Consider the following 27,598-nt stretch of genomic DNA (forward strand, 5'->3'; position numbering starts at 1 on the left):
TTCTTGCAAGTGCTAGGTCCAGGCCTGTGCACCTCTGAGGACATTCAAAGGGAAAATTTGCAGAGCATCACATGTAACTCTTTGTAATACAATGGTCTTCGGCATATGTCCAAATATAAGCTGATGGAATGTTTGTGGGGTTGGCAACCTAAGGCCCATGGGCCACAAGTGGCCCACAGGGGTTGTTTAACTGGCCCATGAGCCACCCCTGAACTGAGCCGCCCACTTGGCGAGTCCCTGCGCGCTGCACTAAAGCAGCGTGGCATGGGGACACGCTTCCATGGCGCCGGAAATCGTGTCTACGCAGACGCTGGAAATTGCACCTGTGCAGACACTGGAAATCGTGGGCGCGGAGGGATCTCCGCTGGAGTGAACCGGCCCAGGCGAGGTAAACCTTGCCAACCCCTGCCCTAAAGCAGTGGAAAGCTTTATGCAGGTTTCTACCCCCAATCTGTCATTCATCAATACAAAACTGTATTTTATTTTGACAATTTATATACCACTTAATTTGCTGTCACCTCTATTTTTAAAAATATATTTATTAAAGTTTCAAAAATTATATAAAAACAAAATAATACAAACAAAACGCAAACAAAAACAAGTATAATTTCAATCCCTTATTTTCTTATAACTTACTTCCCCGACCTCCTCATACCTCCCCTATCTGTATTCCAGTTTCTAATTATTAATTCAGCAAATCCTCTCCCTTATTTTTCATTTGATTTTTAGCCTTTCTTTTCTTTTTACTTAATCATTACAGCTGAAAACCACTTAATTTCTAAACCAACGTCATTCTATCATTCATTAATTTTGCAATGTTTCCTAAGGTAATCCTTAAATTTCTTCCAATCTTCTTCTGCCGTCTCTCTTCCCTGGTCTCGGATTCTGCCAGTCATTTCTGCCAATCCCATATAGTCTAACACCTTCATCTGCCATTCTTCCAAGGTGGGTAGATCTTGTGTCTTCCAATACTTTGCGATGAGTATTCTTGCTGCTGTTGTAGCATACATAAAGAATGTTCTATCCTTCTTTGGCACCAATTGGCCGACCATACCCAGGAGAAAGGCCTCTGGTTTCTTCAGGAAGGTATATTTAAATACCTTTTTCATTTCATTATATATCATTTCCCAGAAAGCCTTAATCTTTGGGCATGTCCGCCAGAGGTGAAAGAATGTACCTTCAGTCTCTTTACATTTCCAGCATTTATTATCAGGCAAGTGGTAAATTTTTGCAAGCTTGACTGGGGTCATGTATCACCTATAAATCATTTTCATAATATTTTCTTTTAAGGCATTACATGCCGTAAATTTCATACCGGTGGTCCACAACTGTTCCCAGTCAGCAAACATAATGTTATGACCAATATTTTGTGCCCACTTGATCATAGCTGATTTAACCGTTTCATCCTGCATATTCCATTTCAACAGCAAGTTATACATTCTTGACAAATTCTTAGTTTTGGGTTCTAACAATTCTGTTTTCAATTTTGATTTTTCCACCTGGAAGCCAATCTTCCTGTCCAACTTATAAGCCTCCATTATTTGATAATAATGAAGCCAATCTCGCACTTTATCTTTTAATTTCTCAAAACTCTGCAATTTCAATTTATCCCCTTCTTGTTCCAGAATTTCCCAATATTTTGGCCATTTGGACTCCATATTGAGTCTTTTCACAGCCTTTGCCTCCATTGGCGACAACCACCTTGGGGTTTTGTTTTCCAACAAGTCTTTATATTTAATCCAGATATTATACAATGCTTTCCTGACAATATGATTTTTAAAAGCTTTATGAGCTTTAACCTTGTCATACCACAAATATGCATGCCACCCAAAAATATTGTTAAAATCTTCTAAATCCAAAATGTCTGTGTTCTCAAGAATTATTTGTAGTCGTATAAATATTATATTTTTAAGGGAAATGGGGAATGCAATCAGACAAGATGTAATAAACCATAATAAAACAAAACCCTACTTTCTGTGTGTAGTTTTTTGATGGAGGGGGTCACACCTGGTCATCCAGATCAATCCCAGCTTCATTCAAGCAAATAGATCCTCATATGGAGTCCGTATATCTGAAAACTTTGCATATTTATTGCGCTTACAGAAGGTCACCACCTCAAGTTGCTAGCCAAGTCATGTATTTTGTCCTTTGTATGATGGTGGGTCAGGTGGACCTTTTTAAGTCATGAGTTAATTCTCCATGAGTTGGTAGAAAAGGATTCCCCCCCCCCCCCAGATTACTCGTAATTGTCTGATCTCTGTCGCTGTGCATACTGGCATGCAGTTCTGGTCTATATCAGAAGTTGTCATTACAGAATTTCGTGGTGGTGGCGGAGAATGGTGAAGGATTGTTGGGGAGAGTTGTAAAGACTTGCAAAGAAGAAACAGAAGACTGAAGTTGCAGGATTTTGGCAACTTTGGACTTTTGACCTGCTGAGAACTTTAAGCAAAGACTGAAAACCCTCTCAAGGCTCAGAGAGAGAACCCTTCTTGAAGCAACTATATTGAGTGTGTGCATTTGTGCTTACTAATTAAAACAACCTCCGATAGAGTTTGTCTGCTGCAGGAATTTTAATCGTTTTGCTGAACTTCTGACTGGGCAGTAGGCCAACTGATTATTGGGCACAAACTTCCAAAAGCCCTTTCCTTCCATTATTGTGTTAGATAGTGCCCTTAGCCAGTTATACTATCCCTCTGACAAGTTCCAAAGGACAGGAATACAGTTTGATAAGACACTGACATATTTCGATTTCAAATGAGTTACCAAGATCATGTTTGCGTGGCTGATTACGTGTCAAAAATCAGCCAAATAATATGGCATAATATTGCATGTACAGCATTCCAACACCACCACATGCCAGTGCTGGTTGCTGTGTTTGGGGTTTGACATATGCCTACTATTGCCTTAGGATATTGTTCAGAACCCACCAGTTTACTCAAAGGGCAGGGGTTTCTGAGGTGTGTGTCAGGGTCAAACAAAGCAGTTAGCAGGTGTTTTAGTGGTATATACAGCCATTCTGCAGCTGGTGGAAGACAGCATGCCTCTTTTCATCTGGGAAAGTGGAGAAAGACATCATTTGCATCAATCACAGTTTAATTTCAATTGTTAATGGGAAATAGGAACCCCATAAAAAGGAGGGGAGAGAGTACCCAGCCTCTTTTGATTGTTTTCCTCTTTGTGGCTTCTATGCTGATCTAACTTTTTTTATATAAAAAACCCCCCAGAAAATCTTGTTATCACGTCATTCACTTGTTGGAACAAGGAGTTTCTGTCAAATGACATCATTGCTTCCATACTGAAAAAAGTACCAGAGCTCTGAAATGCTTATGTACCAAGTTTAGGTTGGCTAAGAATAAAACACAAGAGGACACCTTCCTAGGGAAATGGTCTCCCTTTGTTTCATACATGAACACTAACAGAGATTGCAGATTTGGAGGATAAGGGCTGTTTTTTCCTTCTCTTTAGAGATTTCCACACCTGATGACAACAGGAACAGACTGCAGTAGAATTTGGTATGGTTGACTTTATGTACTGCTGCATTAAGGAGAGACGTGGAAATTGTAACCCAAGTTTTGAATATTGTTTATTGAGTTTGTACTTCCTTTGAAGAGGTTCATTCAAAATTATTATTTTTATTTAAAAACAACAGGGCTGTGCTTCCCTGTACCCCCCCCAAAAAAAAACCCTGCTGTGCTTCTATCCACATATCTATTCAATGGAGATGCCTTTCTCACTGTCTCCAGGCAAGAATTAGACAGGCATTCCTGGTTGATTGATGCGCAAAAGCCCCACCCCAAATTCTCCCTCTTCCCCAAAGCTCCCTTTTGCCCCCTGCTTGGCTCCACCCACTTAAACGCTTCTCACCTGCCTGCTGTTGCTTTCTGCAAGAACTCTAGCATTCTTATGAGAGGCGCTTGTCTACATTATGCAAGAGAAACTCCCTTCGCTCCCAGCATTGTCAAGAATTGAGACTGTGACTGTTAGTGCAAAGCTAATGCCCTGTGGCACTGCCCACCCCTTTTCCTATTTTTGCTACTTGTGATATTGTTGTTTTCTTCTTCTGACCCTCCTGTATTCTTTTTGTAGGTGTGACACAGGCTGGGAAGAGGAATACTGCAAACAATGTGTGAGGATGTCAGACTGTAGCCATGGGACTTGCTGCTAACCCTGGCAATTCAGTTGCTGAAGTGGCTGGCCAAGCAGGTTCTATGACCAAGGTAGGCCACGCCACTTGGGACAGGGTGGGGACATCTTGAATAAAGTCAGGACAGGGAAAGGACACAGTGTTAAATGCTCAGCTGCCTTATACTGCCCACATGGCCCTGTAGCAAGCTCTCCAGCATTCACACAGGGTTCTTCCTTGACGCCGATACGTGTCAGAGCAATCCAACTGCAGCCCTTGGCAGTCCTGGACAGAGAATGTTCTGTCACCTGCTCTCAATTCGTAAGCTGGACTCTCAGCCGTGTGTGGAGTGCATCTTTTGTTAAGCTGCAGATATCAGGAAAGGGTCCCACATTGCAGAGGGGAACATTCCCAGTCGTGAGGTACCAATTGTCCAGTGTTTGTGTCTCTGCAGGGAGGTCACTGCTGCCCACTGTGCAGAAGATGCTGAAACAGGGAGTCTGGCTTCTGGCTGAGAACAGCAGGGGAATCAAGCTCCGCCACCTTCCCAGCATGCATCACCAGCACTCGGTCTGAGTCCAGGATAGTGTTCAACCTGAAATAAACACAGCAGCAGGGTAAGCTCTTATTTTGGAAAGAGCAGAGAACTGAAAAGTGCTGCCCTCTCTTTTATCACAGTACCTCAAAGTGGGCAAAAGAGTACTCCCTTTCAGCTACTGCTGTAAATCTATAGGCACCTAACAACTGTTAGGTGGCCATCCAGCCTCTTCCTATGAGGGATGCTGTAGAAGTGATATTCTCTGCCTTGACTTTCTGACTGTTGAGGTCCCTTGCAACTGTGTGGCTCTGTGCATCTCTCAGGTGTCAACGAGTTTATTTATTTTTTTTGGATGCAGAAGCCTTCAAGCATGTGAATAACAAAGCAATTTTGAAACAGCTTTGCTAGCTTGTTTGTTGTGTGTAAGAACTAGACCTAAGCCTCACATTCCTTATTTGTTACTCACTGATAATATAATTGAAGGCCTGCAAGATATAGCCTGCAACCCTGTGCAGCCTCTTACTAAGATGAAAAGCAGAGCTGCTCTACTGGGTATTTTGCAACATTCGTACAGAAGAGGTCAGGTTGTATACACACCACCGTTTGCTGTCTTACAAGTGATTGCTGTAAGTCACTTTGGGAGCCCTGTCAGCTAAATAACAGGAAAACGCTTCAGGTGAATAATACATCGATAGCCATGTTAAGTGATAATTATCTTTGACTACTATGAAGTCAGTTGCTGCATGAAATGGGATTCAAGCTACCTAACAGTGGGACATACCGTATTTTTCGCTCTATAAGACACACTTTTCCCCCTCCAAAAATTAAGGGGAAATGTGTGTGCGTCTTATGGAGCAAATGCAGGCTCCATGGCTTCAGCAATGCAAAGCCTGGAGAGCGAGAGGGGTCAGTGCGCACTGATCACTCTTGCTCTCCTGGCTTTGCTTCGCTGGAGAGGTGCTGCGCAGCTTTCCCTCTCTGTGCAGCGCCCCTTCAGCAAAGCGGGAGAAGAAATGGAAGGGGCTCCGCTTCTCCTGCTGCTTCGCTGAAGGGGGCGCTGCGCAGAGAGGGAGAGAATGCTTTTTTTCTTGTTCTCCCCCTCTAAAACTAGGTGCGTCTTATGGTCGGGTGCGTCCTATAGAGCGAAAAATACTGTAATTTGACTAAAATTAAGGAAAGCTAGGAGCAAGACTTGTGGATTTCATTAAAGCTCTCTTTCCTCCCATAATCCAAGCACTGATACTAATTAATACTTCCTGAAGCACTTCAGATTTGTAAATCAAAAGGCATGTGGTTGTGACATCCCTGCATCGGCCACCCACTGTGGATAGTTATCATCTGTTCAGAGAGCTGGGTGTGCAAGCAAAAGTGCATTAGGTAAATAAAGTTGAGGCAAGGTGATTCTGTGATCCCTGAGCGTTGCTGCTTGAAAGCTGGAGAACAGAGGCTAAACGAGAAACAAAAAGGCACCTGTGAGCTATAGTCAGTACAGTTTTGTCTGCGAATCGCTGGCGGATGGTCTGTTGGAGTAATCTGTCTGTCTTCTGATCCACACTTGCTGTGGCTTCATCAATGCACAGAACCTGTCAATGAGACAAAATGTCGCTGGTGAACACAACTCTTGGTCCTGCTAATTAATACAACACATTTAATTTAATCAGGCACTGTGGAATCTAACCCTTGTAAGAACTCGAGAGCCATGAAGCCCACAAACAGGGCATGAAAGCAAGAGGCATTTCCAGTGTTTCTTGGCCCCTAGCAACTGGTATTCAGTGTTAGACTGAAAAAGGACATTGTCCACTGTTGCCCCTAGACTCTGTAATGCTGTATCTTTTTGCACAAGATTTCTCTGATCCATAAGGCTGAATGCTATACCATTGGTATGTTTGTATAGCATTTTTAGCTCTGCGTCATTATATTGCTCTGGTTTTGTACCTTTGTACTCCTAGAAGTATGACAGTGCTTCTTTAGTTTCTAAAAATATTAAGCAATTTAGAAATGCTTTTAATTAAAGAAATAAAGCACTGCCTCTGAACCAGGAGGTGCGATTTCGTTAATAAATTGTTAGCCACTAACTGTCCTGTCCTACATTGATTTGTCTAAACTGAATAAAATTGCTTTTTTTCAGCACAGTGTGAGCACCCTCTCACTGCTTCAATAAACATTTGGGGAACGAGTTTTGTAGCCAGCTATCCTGGGGGCCACCACCACATATTGTGGTAGCAAATTCCATAAACTAATTCTGTACAGTGTGGAGAAATATGGTCTTTTGTCTGTCTATCTCAATAGGTGACTCTGAGTTCTAGAGTTTTAGGAAAAAGCCTAACCTTTCTCTCTATCCACTTCCCCAAACCATACAGTGGTACCTTGGTTCTCGAACTTAATACTTTCCGGGAGTCTGTTCGACTCCCGAAACAGTTCGAAAAGCAAGGCGTGGCTTCTGATTGGATGCAGGAGCTTCCTGCACACAAACGGAAAACATTTGCAAACCTGAACACTTACTTCCAGGTTTGCGGCGTTTGGGAGCCAATTTGTTTGACAACTAAGCCGTTTGGGAACCAAGGTACCACCTTAAATACTTTTATGGCCCCCCTTAGTCACTTTTTTTCTCGGTTCAGAAGACCCGAACATTGTCACCTTTCCTCACAGGGAGAATGCTCCATTTTTTTATCCAGCTTTCCCCCTTTTTGTTATTGAGCTGATACATCCTCACACCATCCAAGTCTTGCAGTATGATCCTTCCCCACAGTTGTCCCAAACAAACAAAAAATATCAGGCACCTTTGTGGAACCCACTTTGAGAAGACATCACTCACCTTGGCCTGGGTCAAGAGAGCCCTTGCTAAACAAACCAGCTGCCTCTGTCCTACGGAGAGACTCTTTCCTCTCTCCCCCAGCTCACAATCCAACCCACCTGCATGGAGCAAGAGAGTGGAGGAGTTAATGTAAGGTTCAAAACTTTGTCTCTACTTAACACTAGTTCAGATGAATGAGAAAGGCCTGAATGTAGGCAAGAAGGGCTGAGATTGGAACAAGAAACAAAGATCACAAACCCTCTGGGCCAGCCTTTCTCAACCTGTGGGTCCCCAGATGTTGTTGAACTACAACTCCCATCACCCCTCGCTAGCAAGGCCAGAGCTCAGGGATGATGGGAGTTGTAGTCCAACAACACCTGGGGACCGACTTAGTTGCCTTATAAACCCTTTCGCCCCTGGCCATTGGCCGTGCTGGCTCAAATGATGGGAGTTGTAGTCTAATGACATCTGGTGACCAAAAGATGAGGGAAACTGCTTTTAAGGGTTTTACTGAGGCAATTTTTATTTATTTTTTTAAAAAATCACAACAGCTTCCACTGGTTCCTAGCAACCTCCACCCCATAGTTGTTTAGTGAATTTTCCTTCAGCTTACTACTCTGACCAGTATCGAAGACCAATAGGTTTTGGCAGATTCTTTTCTAGGTTCTTAATATTTTCCCCATTGTTCTACCCAGACCCTGAGGTCCAGCACCGAGGGCCTTCTGGCGGTTCCCTCACTGCGAGAAGCCAAGTTACAGGGAACCAGGCAGAGAGCCTTCTCGGTAGTGGCACCGGCCCTGTGGAACACCCTCCCACAAGATGTCAAAGAGAACAACAACTACCAGACTTTTAGAATACATCTGAAGGCAGCCCTGTTTAGGGAAGCTTTTAATGTTTTATGCATTACTGTATTTTAATATTTTGTTGGAAGCTGCCCAGATGGGTGGGGTATAAATAATAAATTTTATTATTATTATTATTATTATTATTATTATTATTATTATTATTATTATATCTCCCTCCCAACAAACATAACAAACAGTTCATTTCTGTTCTCCAAACAATGTACTCACCCATCTCTGTAATCACTGCCTGCAGATGGCATTGCTCTAGGACTTGCAGCAAGTCGGCATCTGTGTGTTGCCCCCGAGGGTCCAAGTTCTCACGGATTGTCCCACTGAACAAAAAGGGATCCTGGGGGATTATGGCCAACTTAGACCTAAGAGGAAGGACAGAGGAAGGCTCACTGGACTGCACAGCTTAGAGGCGAACAGGGCCAATGGGAACCTGACATTCTGAGACAGCCCCTCCGCATCGCATTAAATTGACTTTTCAAGCTGCTGCAACAGCGACACTGCTGCCATTGTGGCTTACTCCTTGACCTACCTCAGTGCTTTCAAGCCTACAGAATGGCTGTCAATGTTGTCCAGGAGGATCCGGCCAGCTTTCAGCTCCACCATACGGAAAAGGGCCAGAAAGAGGGTGGACTTGCCGGATCCAGTCCGCCCAACTATCCCCACTTTCTCCCCAGAGTAGATTGTGAAAGTCACCCCATCCAAGGCATTGGGTAGGTCAGGCCGATAGGCCAGCACTACTTGCTGGAACTCTATGTGACCCTGACTTGGCCAATCAGGTGAAACCTTGAAAGAAGAGAAAAGGTGTAAGCAATAATGCAGCAGCAATACAGTGGTGCCCCGCAAGACGAACGCCTCGCAAGACGAAAAACCCGCTAGACGAAAGGGTTTTCCGTTTTGGAGGCGCTTCGCAAAACGAATTTCCCTATGGGCTTCCTTCGCAAGACGAAAGCCCATAGGGAAATCTCCAGGGACAGCGGGGAAGTGCAGCGCGTCTTCCCCACTGTCCTCGGACCTCCTCCGAAGCCTGGTGATGGGGCGGAGAGCCCCCCTCCCCCCGCCAGGCTTCGGAGGGCTTCTCCGAAGCCTGGCGATGGGGCGGAGAGCCCTCCTCCCCCCGCCAGGCTTCGGAGGGCTTCTCCGAAGCCTGGCGATGGGGCGGAGAGCCCTCCTCCCCCCGCCAGGCTTCGGAGGGCTCTTCCGAAGCCTGGCGATGGGGCGGAGAGCCCTCCTCCCCCCGCCAGGCTTCGGAGGGCTCTTCCGAAGGCTGGCGATGGGGCGGAGAGCCCTCCTCCCCCCGCCAGGCTTCGGAGGGCTTCTCCGAAGCCTGGCGATGGGGTGGAGAGCCCTCTTCCCCCCGCCAGGCTTCGGAGGGCTCTTCCGAAGGCTGGCGATGGGGCGGAGAGCCCTCCTCCCCCCGCCAGGCTTCGGAGAAGCCCTCCGAAGCCTGGCGGGGGGAGGAGGGCTCTCCACCCCATCGCCAGCCTCCTCCGAAGGCTTGCGGTGGGAGGAGGGCTTTCCTCCCCACCGCCAACATTCAGAATGCTGTTCTGAATGTTGGTGGTGGGGAGGAAAAACCCTCCTCCCACCGCAAGTCCCGGGAACAGAGGAGAAGCGCTGCGCGCCTTCCCCTCTGTTCCCGGACCTGTCCTGAAGGCTTGCGGTGGGAGGAGGGCTTTCCTCCCCACCGCCAACATTCAGAATGCTGTTCTGAATGTTGGCGGTGGGGAGGAAAAACCCTCCTCCCACCGCAAGTCCCGGGAACAGAGGAGAAGCGCTGCGCGCCTTCCCCTCTGTTCCCGGACCTGTCCTGAAGGCTTGCGGTGGGAGGAGGGCTTTCCTCCCCACCGCCAACATTCAGAATGCTGTTCTGAATGTTGGCGGTGGGGAGGAAAAACCCTCCTCCCACCGCAAGTCCCGGGAACAGAGGAGAAGCGCTGCGTGCCTTCCCCTCTGTTCCCGGACCTGTCCTGAAGGCTTGCGGTGGGAGGAGGGCTTTCCTCCCCACCGCCAACATTCAGAATGCTGTTCTGAATGTTGGCGGTGGGGAGGAAAAACCCTCCTCCCACCGCAAGCCCCGGGAACAGAGGAGAAGCGCTGCGCGTCTTCCCCTCTGTTCCCGTACCTGTGCTGAAGGCTTGCGGTGGGGAGAAAAGCCCTTCTCCGCACCGCCAGCCTGGCAAGCGGTCTCCATAGGAACGCATTAATTGATTTTTAATGCATTCCTATGGGAAACCGAGCTTCGCAAGACGAAAAACTCGCAAGACGAAAAAACTTGCGGAACGAATTAATTTCGTCTTGCGAGGCACCACTGTACTTCCTTATCCTAAGTCCTTTTTGATTTGCCATCACCATGATCAGCAGTGGGAGCAGAGAAGGTCCAAGGGCCCCAATGTGACAATGCTTACTGTTGTCTCAGTTGCAAAGGTGACAGTGGCTGTCATTTTGAATCTATTGGGGTCCAGGTTTAGAAGTGAGATGAAAGATGACCGAGCTTCCCTGTACCCTTGTCTGATGAGCTTTTGTGCTTGCTGTTGACTTCAGTGATGGTGGAAGAGGCTTCATTCCATGAATAGGACTCTACTGTGTATACCATTGGCCACAGAGAAACTAGGGGAGGTTTACCAATCCAAATCAATAAAACAAGCTGCCATTGCATCAGATTAGCTGAAGGTCTGTCCCCTTCTGGTCTTTTTTTGCTGGACTTTTAAAAATATCTCCTCCTCCTCTACCTTAATCCCTGTTGACAAGCTGAATGAGAAGTGAAGAGGGAAATTCATTGAAGGCCACATAGCTCCCAAAACCCTTGCTGTTCAGGTGAAGCAGGATAAATATGGGAGGGGAACTCTCACCAAAAGGGGCAGGAAGTTTGTTGACAGTAGTTACCCACTCCAGGATGCCTACCTCCTCCTCTGAAAAATGCTCAACGGATGGAGAACTAATGCAGACCAAAGAGCCTGTGCATATGGACTGTGTGAAATCAGATGTTCTGCAAGAGCACCTCCAATCATTCACAGGAGCCCCAGCAAGGAACGCTTACCTGGAGCAGCTCCTCTTGAGGCTCCACGGGAATCTCTGTTGCATATTCCTCGGTACGCTCCACACTCACCATCATGGTCTCTGTCTGGGTGAAGCTGTTGATGAGTCCAGATAACAAGTTTGTGACCGAAAGGGCATAGGAAAGGGCCAGGCCCACAAGACCTGTGGGGACAAAAAGGGTGTTGTCAAAAAGCACACCAACTCTGAAGCAAGGAAAACAACAGTGGCCCAGTTCCAATATGGGTAAGTAGAGGAGAAAGGGAGAGGTCAGCATGGTCCCTTGGAAAAGAATTGATTATTCTTGCACATTCAAAATCTAACTGGTGTCCTAAATTATTTTTAGGGTATGTAAGACTGGCTTTCAATTCTTTTCTCTGCCCCTTGATGTCTGCACCAGCTCACTTGGATCTATCTAATTATCCCATACGTACACTGGGCAAGGTGAGCATTGCTTCTCCTTCCTTCAGTGTGCTTCTGTCTGCCTTTCATGGCCTAACACATTTGGGAACAGAGAACCCTGTCAGATTATAGGAGAGTTCAGCTGGATCATTGGCTTTCAAGTGGGCTGGGTTGTAAACTTAGGCAGGCTACAGTATCCCCACCCCCTTCTTTCTTTTTTAAAAGAGAAAGATGGGAGAGAGAGATATGAAAATAGAGTGTATGCAGTGGGGGGAAAGAAAAATGACCTGCAGCTAGATAGTTGCTGAAGAGAGGCTGAATCTTAGAAAAGATTTTGCTGTGTATTGTGTGCCGAGAAATAACTCCAGAGGGGAATTTAATGGCAGATGTCTGGAAAGTTCACTCTGTAAGATATTGATGGCTGTGGTTCGCATGTCAGCTTGATAACAGCAGAATGGAAGAGAACATGACCTTGTACCACTCAGATAAACACTGCAAAGAACTGAACGACGAGAGAAAGAACTAAACTCTTTCAACACTCCAGGTCTGGAAGGGCTACACACATGAAATGGATGGTATATCTACAAGATGAAATTGAGGTGAAGGTGAAAAAGCAGGCAGCTGGAAGAATGGTTAAATGGCAAGTGAAGGATTTCAGCTGGAGACTAAATAAGAAATGAAGCAGCTATGGGGGAAATCTTGGACATATGATTGAAAAAGGAGTGGGAAACCTGATTTGAAGAAATTGTATTAAATTAACTTGATTTGATTTGTAATAACTTGGAAAATCAATAAAAAATGAAAATACAGTATAAAAAATGACAAATGAGTCCCGTAGTACATGCTGGTATAAAGGTAGGTCCTGGGTGGATCAAACTACTCTTTAGTTGCTTTCTAGCCCTCCCAGGAGCAGAAATCCAGGATCCATGTCAGAGAGTGGTGGAAAGAAGCATTCTGAGATGTCAATGGTAAAAGATGACTACAGATGAAGATGCCTCCTTCAGAGGTCATAATCAGGTGGCTCACCAGGGTTTCCCATTTTTTTCTGGTGCTGGATGATGGCGATTCCTGCAATAGCAGTGACTACAGCAACTCCAATCATCTGCAGCCGAATGTCCAACCACTGCATTGCTGTGTTACTGGCAAAACGGCAGCGCTGATTCAGTTCAAGTCGAAGTTGGTTCTCTGTCTCAAACCTAGACTGGATACAACCCAGAGGTTAATATCAGGAAGAGATCTATTGCAGTTCTCAGTACCTCTTTTTCTCAGCGGTCACAGGACCAGCTCCCCAAGTCAGCCCTTTCTGTGCATATTTAGCCCTTCCCTGCCTGAAGAGCAAAACTCACCTGCTTGTGGCCCTGGTTGCTCGAATTGTGCTGAGGCCTGTCAGGGTCTCTGAGAAGTGAGTGTAGATGGGGGACAGGGTGAGACTGTAGAGGCGTTTGAGTTCGCGGGAGGTGCGCCGATAATAGCGCTGAATTGAGTAGTAGATGGCAGCCAGGGGCAGCAGAACAAGGCCGATCCAAGGCAGGCCATAGGTGATCATCACAAGCATGCCCAGCAGCCCAAATATGTTGGCCAGGAAGATGTTGAGAATGAATGGCAGGGTGTCATCCACACAGTACAGATCCGAGGAGAAGCGATTAAGGATGCGGCCTGTTGGCGTGGTGTCAAAGAAAGTCACTGTGGCCTGGCAATGGAAGAAAGAGATTGTAGCGAACCATTGTGTGCTGTTTCACACTTTTAGAGATTCATCTGTGTCCAAAAAAGAAGCTGTGTCCAGAGGCTAAGTAATTTAGAGATTATGGCACACATCAGCTGCTTAATTCTTGTACTCAAGACAAAACACTTATCATACAATACATGCTTCTCCCAAATGTGAGTATTATTATTATTATTATTATTATTATTATTATTTATTACTACTACTACATACATCTCAAGCAAATTTACAGACATGGCATAACCCCCCCCCAAAAAAGGTAGATTTTTTTAAATTAAAAAAAAAATAGCGGCAGAGACCTATTTTTTCCAGTTGGAAAAGCTTGTAGGAAAAAAAATGTCATCAGTTGTTTCAGGAAATTACAGATAGTGGGCATATCTCAACAAGGAATGCTGTTCCAGTGAACCAGGAGCAGCCAAATTATATCCCATGATATAAAACCTATCACATGAATCAGTTTTGAATCACTAGACAAAACAAAGGGTTTGTTTTAAAGGATTAGAACCAGTTTGTTTGATGAAATATAAAGCCTTTAAGCCTAATTTTTTTTCTATCTCTGGGACAAACCCTGTCATAAGCATTTTGATGGGCCATTGCAAGGACCTGCACCCATGTAAGTAGAGTGCCCTCAAACCAAAGCCCAAGAGGGAAGGAGGCTGTCAGGGAACTGTCATCGGAAAGAGAGTTGGTGCAGAGGCTCCAGCAGACTCGGAGAGATTCTGCAGCGGAGGAGGGAACCAGCAGGGGGAGAGCAGAAGCTCCGGCAAAAGGGGAGTCGGAGGAGGGAGGGCTCTGGGATACTTCTAGTGAGAATAGTGCAGAGGTAACAAGACCCCCGTTGGCAACTCCCACCCTTCGCCGGAAGCTGTCACGTAGAGAGTCACGAAGGCGCATGTCCGTGAAACAACTTTTATGTTGGCGTAAATTTCGTAGACGCCCACTGTCAGATTCTACCAGCGACTAACGGAGTCATGCCTTGGGAGGCTCCGTTAGTGCCTCGGTTTGGCTGAACTGCCAAACACCAGAGGGATCAAGCTTTTACGCACAAGCAGCTCATTATCCCATCACAGCAATCTGACAGTCTTTGTAAGCTGCTTGTGCAAGCAGAGGGCATCATGAGCGAACCAGCCGGAACCGCAGGAGCTGGAGCGGGCGCAGGTCCAAGCCTGGAGGAAAGGTACAGAGCGATGGAGGTCCAGCTCGCGCTGCAAACGGCGAGGCTTGAGGAGAGGAGGGCTCAAGATGCGGATAAGGGGAAAACCGCCCCACTTGCCAGAAAGGTGCCTGGATTGGTGCAGAGATTTGGGGGGGATCCCAGGAACTATCAAGCCTTTAGAACGGAGATGCAATATGCTCTCAATCTACTGTTTGATGACTTCACCGATGAGAACTCTAGAGTGGCGTACGTAATTAGCCATCTAGAGGGAGGGGCGAGGGACTGGGTTCGACCCCTGATGGCAGCCAATAATGATATCTTAAAGGACACGAGGAAGTTTTTTCGCGCCATGGACTTGATGTTTTCCAGCGAGATTGAGCAGGGGGTGGTGCGGAGGCAGTTGATGGGGTGCAAACAGGGGAGCCGATCTGTACGTGAGTACTGGACTGAGTTCACTATGCTTATTCATAGACTGGGGTGGGATCTAGCAAGTGAACCTATTCAAATGTTATTTGAAGAAGGGCTCTCTCCGACCGTGAAAGATGAACTTTCCCGGGCGCCCAGGGCGGAGTCTATGGACCAGCTGACTAAATCTGCACTGTCCATAGGAGCGCGCCTAGAAGCAAGAGCTTTGGAAAAGCGGGAAGGAAAGGGGGAACGTTGGAAGGACTTCCGCATTCCAGAGATTCCGGAGCAGTCTTTCCCGCCCGCAGAGCCGATGGAACTGGGAACAGCGCGCGCGCGCGCAGTTTCAAACACCAGTGAAGGGCGGAAGAAGGAGGGAAAGAGTGCCAAGAGATGTTATCTCTGCCAACAGCCAGGGCACTTTGCCAGAGTTTGTCCGCAAAGGAAGGAATGGCAGGGCATGGCGGGAACTGTTGGGGGAAAGGAGGAAGGAGAAATAGAGGAGCAAGTAAAAGCCAACGCCTGGTTGCCAACATCAGGGCACAGCAGCCAGGCCAGGGAGTAGTGAATGTGCCCACGCCGGAACCTCCAAGACCAGCGCTTGTGATAGAGGGGTTGCTGGAACTGCCAAACGGACACCCACTAAAGATAAAAGCGCTATTGGATTCAGGCAGCTCCTGTAATTTCATGAGTAAGGAGTTTGCTGCTGAACACCAGATACAAACTCTCCCATTAAGTAAGCCTTTGCAAGTAACCACGATTGATGGGAGGGAACTGTTGGGGGGAGAAGTGAGCCAACAGACTGTACCAATGATTATGAGGGTGGCAAGACACACAGAACTGATAGCGTTTAATGTAGCCACCTTGGGAGGAGCTCCCATCATTCTGGGAATGAGCTGGCTGGCACTACACGATCCGCTAGTAGGCTGGCATCAGAGGGTTGTTTCCTTTGGTTCAGCACATTGCCTAGAACACTGCAAGGAGGGAGAGGGTCAGGCAGGGGCCAGAGCCACTCTAGCAGGGATGGAAGTGACTGACAAGGGGAAGGTGCCACCACAATACGCTGATTTGGTTGACGTCTTCAGTGAAAAGGAAGCAGATAAACTGCCCCCGCACAGACCCTTTGACTGTCAAATCACCTTACTCCCAGGAGCACAATTGCCAGTGGGCAAGCTGTATGCTATGTCAGACCGTGAGATGCAGGAGTTAAGGGAGTTCATTGACAAGAACCTCAAGCGAGGTTTCATCAGAGAGTCACGAGCGGTGGGGGGCAGCCCAGTGTTCTTTGTGGACAAAAAAAACACGGGCAAACCCAGGCTTGTGTGTGATTTCAGGGCCCTAAATGCTGTGTCAGAACCAGTGACTTTCCCTATGCCCAGAATTGATGACATTCTGACACGGGTGAGAAAAGGGAAGATTTTTACCAAGCTGGACCTTAGGGGGGCATATAACTTGATACGTGTGAGGAAGGGGGATGAGTGGAAAACCACTATGTTCACCCCCTTGGGGGCGTTTGAGTACTTAGTTATGCCTTTTGGATTACAAGCGGGCTCCGCCTGCTTTCAATCATTTATGAATCACGTCCTGGGGCCATTGCTCTACAAGAACTGCGTGGCGTTCTTAGATGACGTCCTGGTGTACTCAGAGAATGAGGAGCAGCATGTGCGAGATGTTAGAGAAGTACTGAGCAAACTGCGAGAAAATCGGCTGTGGGTGAAACTGGAGAAATGCCAGTTTCATAGCAGGGAGGTGGAATTCCTGGGGTACCGGTTGTCTGACAAGGGGTTGGCTATGGATCCCGGCAAGGTTCAAGCGGTACTGGAATGGAAAACACCAAAGACCAAGAAGGACGTGCAAAGGTTCCTGGGCTTCGGAAACTTCTATAGGAAGTTCATCAAGAACTTTGCCCATTTAACAGCGCCCATCACGGATTGTCTTAGCAGCAAGAAAAAATTTGCTTGGACGGAAGAAGCGCAAGGGGCATTCGAACGCTTAAAGGCAGCGTTTGCGTCGGAGGAGCAACTTTTGCACGTGGATCTACGGCAACCAATGCGAGTGGAGACGGACGCGTCAGACCGAGCGGTAGGGGCCGTGCTTCTCCAGCCGGGGAAAGATGCGTCTGAATGGAGACCGTGTGCATTCTTCTCGCGGAAGTTGAACAAATCCGAGAGGAACTACACAGTATACGACCGAGAACTGCTCGCCATTCATGAAGCATTCCGGAGATGGCGGCACTTGCTGATTGGGGCGCAGCACAAGGTTCAAGTCCGGACTGACCACAAAAATCTGGAGTACTGGAGAACAGCCCGAGTGCTGAACCAGAGACAAGTGAGATGGGCCCAGGAGTTCTCCAAATTCAATTTTGAGATTCGTTACGTGCCAGGGTCCGAGAACGTAAGGGCGGACGCTCTTTCCAGAAAGCCTGAGTACTTAGAGGGGGAGGGGGCGCCGGAAGCAAGGCACGTAATCCCTGAAGACCGCTGGGTGTGTGGGGCGGCTTTGGTGGGGCAGAAAGAACTGTTAGAGGGTACGGAGAACGACGAATACGCCCAAGAGAAACTCAGAGAACTCAGGAGGACAGCGGAGAACACAGGGGGGTTTGAAGAAAAGAGTGGGGCGTTGTATTACAAAGGGGCACTGTACATACCCGATGGGGAACTGAGGGGCAGAGTACTCAAGCAGTTGCATGATAGCCCCACAGCGGGGCATTTTGGACAGCACAAAACCATGTGGTTGGTTACCAGGGAATTTTGGTGGCCCAAGGTGAGGGAGGATGTACGGGAATATGTCAGGGGTTGCGACAGGTGCCAGCGAGCGAAAGGGGAGAGGGTGGCGCCAGCGGGGCTCTTACAACCCTTACCCACACCAGAAAGGCCATGGGAGGCAGTCTCCATAGATTTTATGACGGACCTGCCAAAATCCAAGGGGAAAACGGCGGTCATGGTAGTGGTAGATCTATTAACTAAGATGTGTCATTTTATAGCCTGTTCTCATGCGGTCACAGCGGAGGAAACCGCCAAGTTGTTCATAGAGCATATTTTCCGGTTGCATGGCGCCCCCTTGAGGGTGGTCAGCGACAGAGGGAAACAGTTTACTTCCAGGTTCTGGAGGAAACTTATGAGCTTACTGCACGTGGAAATCAATTTCTCCACTGCCCGGCACCCGGAAACAAATGGGCAAGCGGAAAGGGCAAACGGGATTTTACAACAATACCTGAGGTGTTATGTAAAGGACCGAGAAAATGATTGGGTAGATAAGTTACCTCTGGCAGAATTTGCCTACAACAACGCTGAGAACGTGTCCACAGGGCTGAGTCCCTTTCTGGCAAATTATGGGTGTCATCCCAGGGCATTTCCAGGGGAAGGAGGGGAGAGGTGGAGTGTGCCGGCGGCGGAACATTTTGTTGAAGAGATGGAAGCCATCCACCGTCAGCTACAACTTAACTTAGAGAGAGCCAAGGAAGAATATAAAAAGCAAGCAGACAAAAATAGGAGGGAAGGTGAAACTATAAGGGTGGGAGACCGGGTGTGGCTATCCACCCAGGGACTACCTTTCAAGGGGGGTTGTAAGAAACTGAAACCCAAAAGATTGGGACCCTTTGAGGTCATACAGCAGGTGAACCCAGTAGCATTCAAACTCACACTGCCCAGTCACATGAAATTGCACCCAGTATTTCACAGGTCATTACTGTCGCCGTACCGAGAGGGACGTGAATGGGGGGGGGGAGCGTGAGAGAGAGGTCTCCCGAACGCCCGTGATAGAAGAGAGAGAACGCGACATGAACGTGGCAGGAATCATTGATTCCAGGTGGAAGGGGGATCAGGTGGAATATCTGGTAGAATGGGAGGGGGAAGTAGAGTCGGAAAACACTTGGGTACCCGCTGAGGTAGTCAATGACGAGGTTTTAATAGAAACATTTCATCGGCGTTTCCCAAAAAAACCGCAACCCGTGGCACGATTTAGAAGGGAACACTTTGGGACCACTGATGAGGAAGGAGAGTTTGGAGGGTTCCCAGAGTCAGGGGTGGGTGAGGAAGCCGACTCCGACGAAGAAGAGGAAGACGGGGAGAGAGACGGTACGCCATGGTTAGAAGTGTTTGAATCCTCGGACGACGAGGAGAGTTCCTTTAGGGGCTTTCCGCCCTCACCGCCAGTGGGAGAGGACGCGGGGGGTGAAGGGGGCCCTGAGGGGGAGGTGGATGTCAGGGAACTGTCATCGGAAAGAGAGTTGGTGCAGAGGCTCCAGCAGACTCGGAGAGATTCTGCAGCGGAGGAGGGAACCAGTAGGGGGAGAGCAGAAGCTCCGGCAAAAGGGGAGTCGGAGGAGGGAGGGCTCTGGGATACTTCTAGTGAGAATAGTGCAGAGGTAACAAGACCCCCGTTGGCAACTCCCACCCTTCGCCGGAAGCTGTCACGTAGAGAGTCACGAAGGCGCATGTCCGTGAAACAACTTTTATGTTGGCGTAAATTTCGTAGACGCCCACTGTCAGATTCTACCAGCGACTAACGGAGTCATGCCTTGGGAGGCTCCGTTAGTGCCTCGGTTTGGCTGAACTGCCAAACACCAGAGGGATGAAGCTTTTACGCACAAGCAGCTCATTATCCCATCACAGAGGCTAATCAGATTTTCTTGCTGCATAAACTGTGGAGGGGGAACAGGGAATAATGCTAGTTTGAGCTTGCCCAACAGAATAATATGCCATCTCTTTTCTTTTCCCTCCTCCTGTACAAGTTCTTAACAAAGACGTCTCATCCCAGTACAAATTCACCTTCATGATCCAGCCATGAGACTTGCTGTGGGGAAGAGGAGTATCCTAAACAAGTGACTATCTTATCCTAACCTTGGTTTGGGTGATTATTTTTAAGACAAATATAAGAAATGTACAACCCGTTCTAAACAACGAGGAAATACTGTGTTTCCAAGCCATAGTGAAGATTATTTTCTCCAGCCATTTCTCTTAAGGGACCTCTGGGGTTCGTAGTCAGCACTTCAGCAAAGGATTAATACCTTCTACAACAGTCAACTGAAATTAAATGGGGTCTGGACATATGAACCCCAAAGAAGAGCAAAGTAGGGAGGTGGGCTTTAAGAGCAGCTCCCCTTCTTCTCCTGCCTGTCCCTGTCCCCAAGCAGAGCTTCCAGGACCCAGAGCTGTTCTGTCTGACAGACTTTACCTTCATCACTCTTTTAAGCAGCCTGTCGTGAATGACAATTGCAGCGTGAATGGTGCCATAGGCAAAGAGGAAGGCTCTCAGCATCGTGAAGACAGAATTGGCCCCAGCAATGCAGCCGTACACAGTCAGGTAAAAGTTCACATCCAAAGTGCCATTGGAAGGAATGGAGGCAAAGACTGGAGAGCTGAGGAGACAGACAAGATCAGTCAGGAATGGCAGCTCACCTGATGTCCAGCTCCTTTCCAGGTCTTGGGCAAAGTCAATAGGACCGCTCTCAAAGTGAGGGGAAGAGGGCTCCACGCTGGTCCCTCCCATTATGCTCAGGCCTGGTGCAGCATCTGAGGCAAAGAGGCAACCCAGTGTCTCCCTGACAACACCCCAGTGAGTATGGGGGAAATGTCAGGCAGTAGCAGATGGGGGGGGGGCTGAAGCAGCCTGCCAGCCAGCCGACTTGCGTGGTAGTCCTCCCATCATGGCCAAACCCTTGAAACATAAAAAAAAGTTGTGCCGGCCTGGGTGGGATTATCACCCCACCTCCATGCTTGATAAGCTTGCCAGGGGAACCTGGGCATGGGCCAGAAGTTCCCCAATCCTTCCCTACACCCAGGTGCCCATTTCCTCTCAGCAACCCATCTGGTAGGTTTTTTTAGATCTTTCTGCCAAGCTTCTCTTTTGTTTCTATACGTTTTGGTGGCTCTATCAGTAGTGTTCGGTTTTCCACTCATGCCAAGGCAAACCTTCACAAAGGGGCTGCCAAAACAAAGCCCACGTGTTTCTGCATATTCACTGACACACTTAGTCCTCAGACTCAGTTCATAGCTTATACCAACATACACGAGTCCCCCATGGGAGAAGAGCAGCAACTGTGAGGAAGGCAAAGCTGGCAGGTTGCTGACAGAGGCGTTTTCTGGACAGGGTAGGCTGGAAATCCAGTGTGACAACCACCAATCAGAGACATTCCTAGAAGCTGTAAGAATGCACAAATATCAATGAGTGAGATTTAACTTTACCAATTCAAAAGTTGGCAGCTAGTTAAGAGGCCTTTCATGTGAGTTTTGAGTTGTAAAAGTTGCCACAAGGTGAATTTATCTGTTCATTTTAACTGTCCAAACTGTTAGGGTGTTATTCACCTCATGGGTCCTGTCAAAGCAAGCCCTGTGGAAGGGCTTTGGCTTGCAGAATGGGGCTTCTCCCCTCCTTCCCCGCCCCTTGGTCCCTGAAATTGGTTGGGAGAACCCCACAGAACAGCACATGGGGGGGGGGAGGAAAGCTCCATCTGAAGAGGACGCAGAATTTATGGGAGACAGCAAGAAACCAAGACCAGAGGAGGAAGAAAGTGAAATCCTTACCTTGCATCAGCAGCAGTGAGAGAAGGATGGACAATGCTAGGCAGCTGCCTACAGCCAGCCAATATGCTTGGTAGATCTGGAAAGCCACAGCCCCTTCTTTCTTCTCTTCCTCTCGCTTGAGGAGACAATTTGCTTCATTTGGCTCGTCTTCCTCAGGCTGTACCTCTTCTTCTTGGCTATATTCAGTGGGTACTTAGGAGGCAGAAAATAACTACAGGTCATGGCATGCAGGAAGGGTTCCTTGTTGGGCAACCAGGTACCCTTGAGTTTAAAGACTCCCCATTTTGTGATATATTTTCAGTTAAATTAAAATACCTGGCAAAACCACACTTCCATCAGCTGCATCCTACTTTGGTCTGTAGACCTGGCTGTTTATAACTGGGAGCTATTGCTCTTTTCCTTTTCAGGGCAGACATATGTCACTCTCAAATTTGCTTAAAGCAGAGGATGAGATCTCCTACTGCGTCTGTTCCCCCCTGCCCTTACATACAAACAAAATAAAGCTTCTGAAGAAACCTCATGCTAAGCCTAAAATGCAGTGTGTGTGTGTGGTCCTTATACTAAGAATCTCTGGCCTCTGGTGTCTATTTTACTGTCTGTAGTAGGTTTAGGCAATTATTTTAACTTGATTTGATTCATTTATAGACCACCTTACATCAGATTAGGATTCCAGGACAATTCACAAGATAATGAAGGATAACCATGGATTAAATAAAACCAGAAGCTTATAACTCTTCACTCAAAATGAAACAAGGAGGCCTACATGCTTAACTGGGGAGTAAGTAATGTTCCTTCTTTGCCTTAGATTTCCAAACTAGTTCACTCCTCAACCTGGCCAACTAATCCTGATGCGAGGTCTAAAAGGTCACAAACAAAAAGATTCATAAATGTTTTTGTTCAGTTACCATGTATCCGGCAGAAGCATACTAAAATCCTCCTGAAAACACCCAGAACTTACTTTTATCCTTCTTTGTCTTGTCCATCTCCCTGAGCTGAGGGGCAGCTTGCACTAGTGGCAGGATCTCATTTGGAGTTCCTAGAAAAAAATACCGATAGGGTTGCATTGGGCAGAAACTTAACTCTGTATCTGTTACAGTGCGATATCATCTGCCTGAGGCTCCTCTCTTTGGTCCTGAGTTGCCTTTCTGCATAAGAAAGAGGTCCTGCATGGAATATTCTCTAATCCAGCATGGTCTCCTGTTGGCTAAAGGTGTGTGTGTTTTGGGGGAGTTTCACCAGTTGGCCTTTCTTTCTGCAATCCCCAGCACCACCTTCCACTCTATTCTGGAGGGTCTACCAATTGTCCACAGCAGATCCTCAGGAGCACTGAAGGGGGAATTGGCAAAAATGGCCTTCCCTCTTTTTCTGCATGTAGGAACATCCTGTGAGTGGAGTTCTGTCACTCCACATAGAGCAGCATGCCTAGAAAGATTTCTGCTCACTCTAGCTCTGTAATCTATTTGGAAACCTCATTTGCACCCCTTAACAATGCCCTTCTCCCTAAAATCTCATCTGCTCACCTGCATTGTTGTTGTGCTTTACCCTATTTTGGATATTTTAGTAACACAACATATTCCTTGCAAATTCAGTTGTTTACCCATATTGTGGAAGTTTCTATTTTATTATTTGATTTAGCGTATTTATGGTCCAATAAACCTTCAGGGTAGCTTATAAGATACCAAATTAACAAAACCACTTTTAAAAAATCATAAAACAACAATAAATGAAACGAAACAATTGAATCAATAATTAAAACATATTAAAAAGTGCAAAAAAAGCCCCAAAGATACTGCACAGGGATAACAACTTCAAAAAGACCGTGTGACTCACCCTCCGAATTCCCACTCTGAGGAGGGCAGCTCAGAACCTAGGCATAGAGAAACAAAAGTAGTAGAAAACACCAGGCTATACCTGTCTTGAGTATTCTGCCGTTGTCCATTAGCAATAAGATGTCAGCCTTCTCCAAAAACTCTGTTCTGTGGGTGCAAAGAATCCTGGTCTTACGTTTGAGAATTCCCAGAATGCACTTCTGCATAAGGTGTTTGGCTACATCTGCATCAACAGCTGCCAGTGGGTCATCGAGAAGGTACAAGTCTTTATCCTAAGGAAAACAGCAATATAAATATTAAGGCTTTCTGACTTTGAAATACTAAGGATGGTAAAAAAGAAGAAAAACATCTGAAAATGAGCTTCATTTGTTTAATAATAATAATAATAATAATAATAATAATAATAATAATAATAATAAATTATTTATACCCCAGCCACTCTGGGCGGCTTCCAACAAAATATTAAAATACCACAATACATCAAACATTAAAAGCTTCCCTAAACGCGGCTGCCTTCAGATGTCAGTCTGGTAGTTGTTGTTCTCTTTGACATCTGGTGGGAGGGCGTTCCACAGGGAGGGCGCCACTACCGAGAAGGCCCTCTGTCTGGTTCCCTGTAACTTGGCTTCTCGCCGTGAGGTAACCGCCAGAAGGCCCTCAGCGCTGGACCTCAGTGTCCGGGTAGAACGATGGGGAAGCATCACCACTTCTATTTCAAGTTAGTGCCATCTGAGGCTGCTTACCCAGCCCTTTATCTACCTGGTAAACAGCTCTTGCAAGCGCAACTCGAGCTTTCTGTCCCCCGCTGAGTGTAACTCCATTCTCGCCCACCTCTGTCTGATCGCCTGCTGGCAAAATCTAAAAGTTAAACAGAGAGATGATAAGTAATTTTAAGAAGTGTTAAACAGATGCGCTGAGCTATAGCAACATCCAGGACCCCTGAATTTGGTTCACAGCTCTACTGCAAAGTCCTTCTGGACAAGCAACCAGGTGCCAAAATGTCTGCACAGAAACCAAGGAGATTAAATGGCAGTTGGCAGCCACGGCCAAAATCAGACCACCTGTTGGTTCCGTTAATGTTGATCTGAATCCATTGAAAGGAATGAAAGCAGAACCTTCCTAATACATTGTGCTTGGGACATGGTTACAGTATATCATTAGTGTGAGCACGAAGTGGCAATTGTTGACAAGAGAATATGACAAACCTGAAGTAGAAAAATGCTATTCCAGTTCTTTTCAGTCCAAAGGCAGAGTGAATATAAGAATACACCGAAAACAGAAGCTTACCCCTCAGTATCGATGACTCCCAAAAGAAACATATAATTAATAACAGTACTTTGACCCTAATCCTAGGGAAGTCAGTCATTTGAAACAATGGGCTAGGTTAATCATTTTAAATGGGGCTTTCACCAATTTTAGTGGAAAGTAAGCATGGCTAACTTTTTCTACATAGGGACAACTGTGTACAAAAAATCGTATTAAGAAAATGCAACACAAAATTCAAAAAGGAGGGCTCTTGGTAATGTTGTCAATTTGACTCGGTTCTGTTTACCATTGAAATAAGAAGCTAGGAAACAGCTCTGGGAGTCCACATTACTAAGACTCGCATTGCTAAGCTTTAGGTGGTCTTCTTCTCAATATATTCATTTTGAGTCAACATGGTTCCATATCCAGCCTATTAAAAGCTCTTGCATTGTGCACTGGGAATTCCCAGGGGCAGCCATACATCCGATTGTTGAATGCACATAGAGCACCAATGGTCCCTAGGGAGCCAACCTATTTTTTTCTCATAGGACACTCACATTCAAGTCATCAGAGAGAGCACAGGCCTCAATGACTTCCTGGTAAAACCTGGCATCATATTCCTTCCCAAAGAGGATGTTTTCACGGATGCTGGTAAACTGGATCCAGGGCTCTTGCGTGGCCAAGCCAAATCCTTTTTCTAGATCCCAGACGTAAACTTGCTCACCTCGACTGTATGCATCCCAGAGATGGGCAGGAGAAACAGACAAAAGAAAAAAGAAAAGAAAAAAGAGGAGAAATTTAAAGTTGCCATGAGAGTGGTTATGGAAAACAGGCCTTTCCAGTCATTAATTTCTATGAAGTTTGATGCTGGACCTTTGTGTGCTTAGGAGTTTTCTAATCCTTGTCATGATTAGGCTTGTGGTTACCTAATAGTGAGGAGGAAACACTTTGAATAGGCCCAGTGAATAGTGTTGGAGAACCTGATATTGCAAGTATTGCTGAAGCTCTGGTGAGACCAGATTCAAATTAAGCCTTAAGTCTTGCAGGTGAAATCATGGGTTCTTAAGACACAAGAAGCAAAGCAGTATCAATTATTTACCTACTGAGCTCTCCAGTGATGGCTGCCAACAAAGAGCTTTTTCCACACCCAACTTTCCCAACGACTCCCACCAGTGTGCCCTGCAGAGGGAAAGAGGCACCAGCTGTTTCGGAGTTTGTTCTGCAACCTTGCTGTAGCACTTCACAAACAAACATTCATTCAGGACACATTCTTGTTCTCTCTGCAGAATGGAAGTACAAAGACTCCCATATCACACGGCTGACCCAGCGGCCTGGACTGTTGCTCCTTGTTGCTCACCTTTGCCACCACCAGATCTTGAATAAAGAGCTGCAAACTTCCTCTGGGCATGTGGGATTCAGCATTTTCTTTGCTTGCTGGTGACCATGAAAAGGTGGTGTGGCGCATTTCCAGGACAGAAGATGGGTCAGAGGGGCCGTCTGCAATGGAAAAGCAGCAGCACAGCTATAGGTAAATAGGACAGGATTTAACAACGTTGTTACATGCGTGGAATGAGATCTACTCACACAATGGTACTCCTCCCCCCCCGTGCGGCCCCTAAATCTGCTCTGGAGAGTTGGGGAGAAATCCAGAACAGGTTTAGCAGGTATGCGATTGGAGGAGGGGGGGGGAGTCCTACTGTGTGAGTGGACCTAGTTCCTCACATGCACACCACACTCAGTGCTGTGGTGACTTCCACCCATTTTCAAAAGGTACATTTGGGAATTAAGAACTTTTGCAGGAAACTGTCTTGGATCATCATTTGCCTCCTTAAGAGGGCTATGCAGATGATCCAAAATAAAGGTATCCATCTTTCAATAAAACTTGCTTATTCCTTCACCTGCCCATGGGTTTTCACAACCTTGGGCATTGAGAGAAACCTAGAGTGTTACCACTGGAGCTCCCTGGTGGAAGCAACAAGATGGGAACTCTGGATTAGCAAATGAGAGGAAACTGGCATCCGGAAAAAGAGCACTACTATCAGGATACACTTGAACACCAAATTTTTTGGTTGAGTCTGTAGCCAAGCAGAATACCCAAAGGAACAAGCATCCACCCTGCACTTTTCACAACACCACCTGTCCTCCAGTTTCCCCAGTCACCATACCTCTGCTATAGTAAGCATCCAGATCCTGGTCTGTGAGCTCAAGGAAGTGCTGGACTCGATCCAGAGATACTTTGGCTTCTAAAATCCCATTCAGCACCCAGGGGAAATTATTGAGAGGTAGAATGAGCATCCCAACAAGTGCCAAAGCTGTAAAAACCTATGGGGGAGAGAGAAGATTTCATGGGATGAAAAAGCTCAGAGGGTTGCCCACCATGTATCTAGCCATTTAAGCAAAGAACTGAAGTATCCAAAGAGAGCCAGAGAAAAGCCATTTTATTAGTTGTGAACAGTGTGATGTGTGCTCAAATGTTCAAGGGTGTGTTTGAAGTGGACTTCCATTAGGGAGCATTATCTTGGAGTCTATGTCTGAGAAACATCAGCTCAGATTTAACCTTGCTGAGCAAGCTTTAATTCCTGAACTGTGATAGGAGCCAAGGCTACAAAAGCCTAAGAGGAGGGTAGAGAGTCTGAGATGGGAAGGAAGAAACCATCACTCTGTTGATTTAATATTTAATACTTTAATATTGTCTGCTTTCATATTATGACTTTACTGGAGAGGATTTTTATATTTTTATAATAGTGGACAATTGCTTCTTTATTCAACTTGTCTTCTAACCAATTCTGCTTTTATATATTGATATTTGTAATAAAAGAGTAAATTTGAAAGACAATGAACCTTGTTTTGTCTAGGCAGTGCCCTGTGAAGTTTCTGTCTCACTTGTGAAGCCACTTACTTCTCACATTCCAGGGAAAGCTATCACTCAGGTAGGAGGTCCTTACTTCTGACACTAAAAGCAATTTTAT

General features: G+C 46.6%; 2 protein-coding genes across 10 annotated transcripts in view; one reads left to right on the forward strand and one right to left on the reverse strand.

The window, feature by feature from the left end:
- Positions 1 to 6,794, forward strand: part of LOC309366639 (zinc finger protein 318-like) — a 28,630-nt gene extending 21,836 nt beyond the window's left edge. The window contains exons 7-10 of one of the 2 annotated variants that reach the window (XR_014166823.1): positions 3,466 to 3,512; positions 4,087 to 4,217; positions 4,578 to 4,740; positions 6,323 to 6,794. The gene's annotated coding sequence lies outside the window, so the exon portion shown is untranslated. Of the gene's footprint in view, positions 1 to 3,465; positions 3,519 to 4,086; positions 4,218 to 4,577; positions 4,741 to 6,322 lie in introns of those variants that run through there. The other variant, XM_081905363.1, reaches the window with a different exon arrangement.
- Positions 3,567 to 27,598, reverse strand: part of ABCC10 (ATP binding cassette subfamily C member 10) — a 31,273-nt gene continuing 7,241 nt past the window's right edge. For 5 of the 8 annotated variants that reach the window (XM_081905354.1, XM_081905353.1, XM_081905356.1 and 2 more), the window contains exons 5-22: positions 26,795 to 26,951; positions 25,987 to 26,126; positions 25,729 to 25,808; positions 25,187 to 25,358; positions 24,144 to 24,242; positions 23,467 to 23,656; positions 22,514 to 22,591; positions 21,556 to 21,747; positions 20,741 to 21,173; positions 20,207 to 20,390; positions 13,094 to 13,437; positions 12,774 to 12,943; positions 11,350 to 11,510; positions 8,842 to 9,095; positions 8,529 to 8,674; positions 7,477 to 7,574; positions 6,132 to 6,244; positions 3,567 to 4,718 (exon numbers count right to left, since the gene is read on the reverse strand). In XM_081905354.1, the coding sequence (XP_081761480.1) occupies positions 4,583 to 4,718; positions 6,132 to 6,244; positions 7,477 to 7,574; positions 8,529 to 8,674; positions 8,842 to 9,095; positions 11,350 to 11,510; positions 12,774 to 12,943; positions 13,094 to 13,437; positions 20,207 to 20,390; positions 20,741 to 21,173; positions 21,556 to 21,747; positions 22,514 to 22,591; positions 23,467 to 23,656; positions 24,144 to 24,242; positions 25,187 to 25,358; positions 25,729 to 25,808; positions 25,987 to 26,126; positions 26,795 to 26,951 (3,147 nt within the window). In that variant the 3' untranslated portion in view covers positions 3,567 to 4,582. Of the gene's footprint in view, positions 4,719 to 6,131; positions 6,245 to 7,476; positions 7,575 to 8,528; positions 8,675 to 8,841; positions 9,096 to 11,349; positions 11,511 to 12,773; positions 12,949 to 13,093; positions 13,438 to 20,206; positions 20,391 to 20,740; positions 21,174 to 21,555; positions 21,748 to 22,513; positions 22,592 to 23,466; positions 23,657 to 24,143; positions 24,243 to 25,186; positions 25,359 to 25,728; positions 25,809 to 25,986; positions 26,127 to 26,794; positions 26,952 to 27,598 lie in introns of those variants that run through there. The other 3 variants (XM_081905358.1, XM_081905357.1, XM_081905359.1) reach the window with 2 other exon arrangements.

Source organism: Podarcis melisellensis, assembly GCF_964234715.1.
Source record: "Podarcis melisellensis genome assembly, chromosome: 3".
NCBI classification, from domain to species: domain Eukaryota; kingdom Metazoa; phylum Chordata; class Lepidosauria; order Squamata; family Lacertidae; genus Podarcis; species Podarcis melisellensis.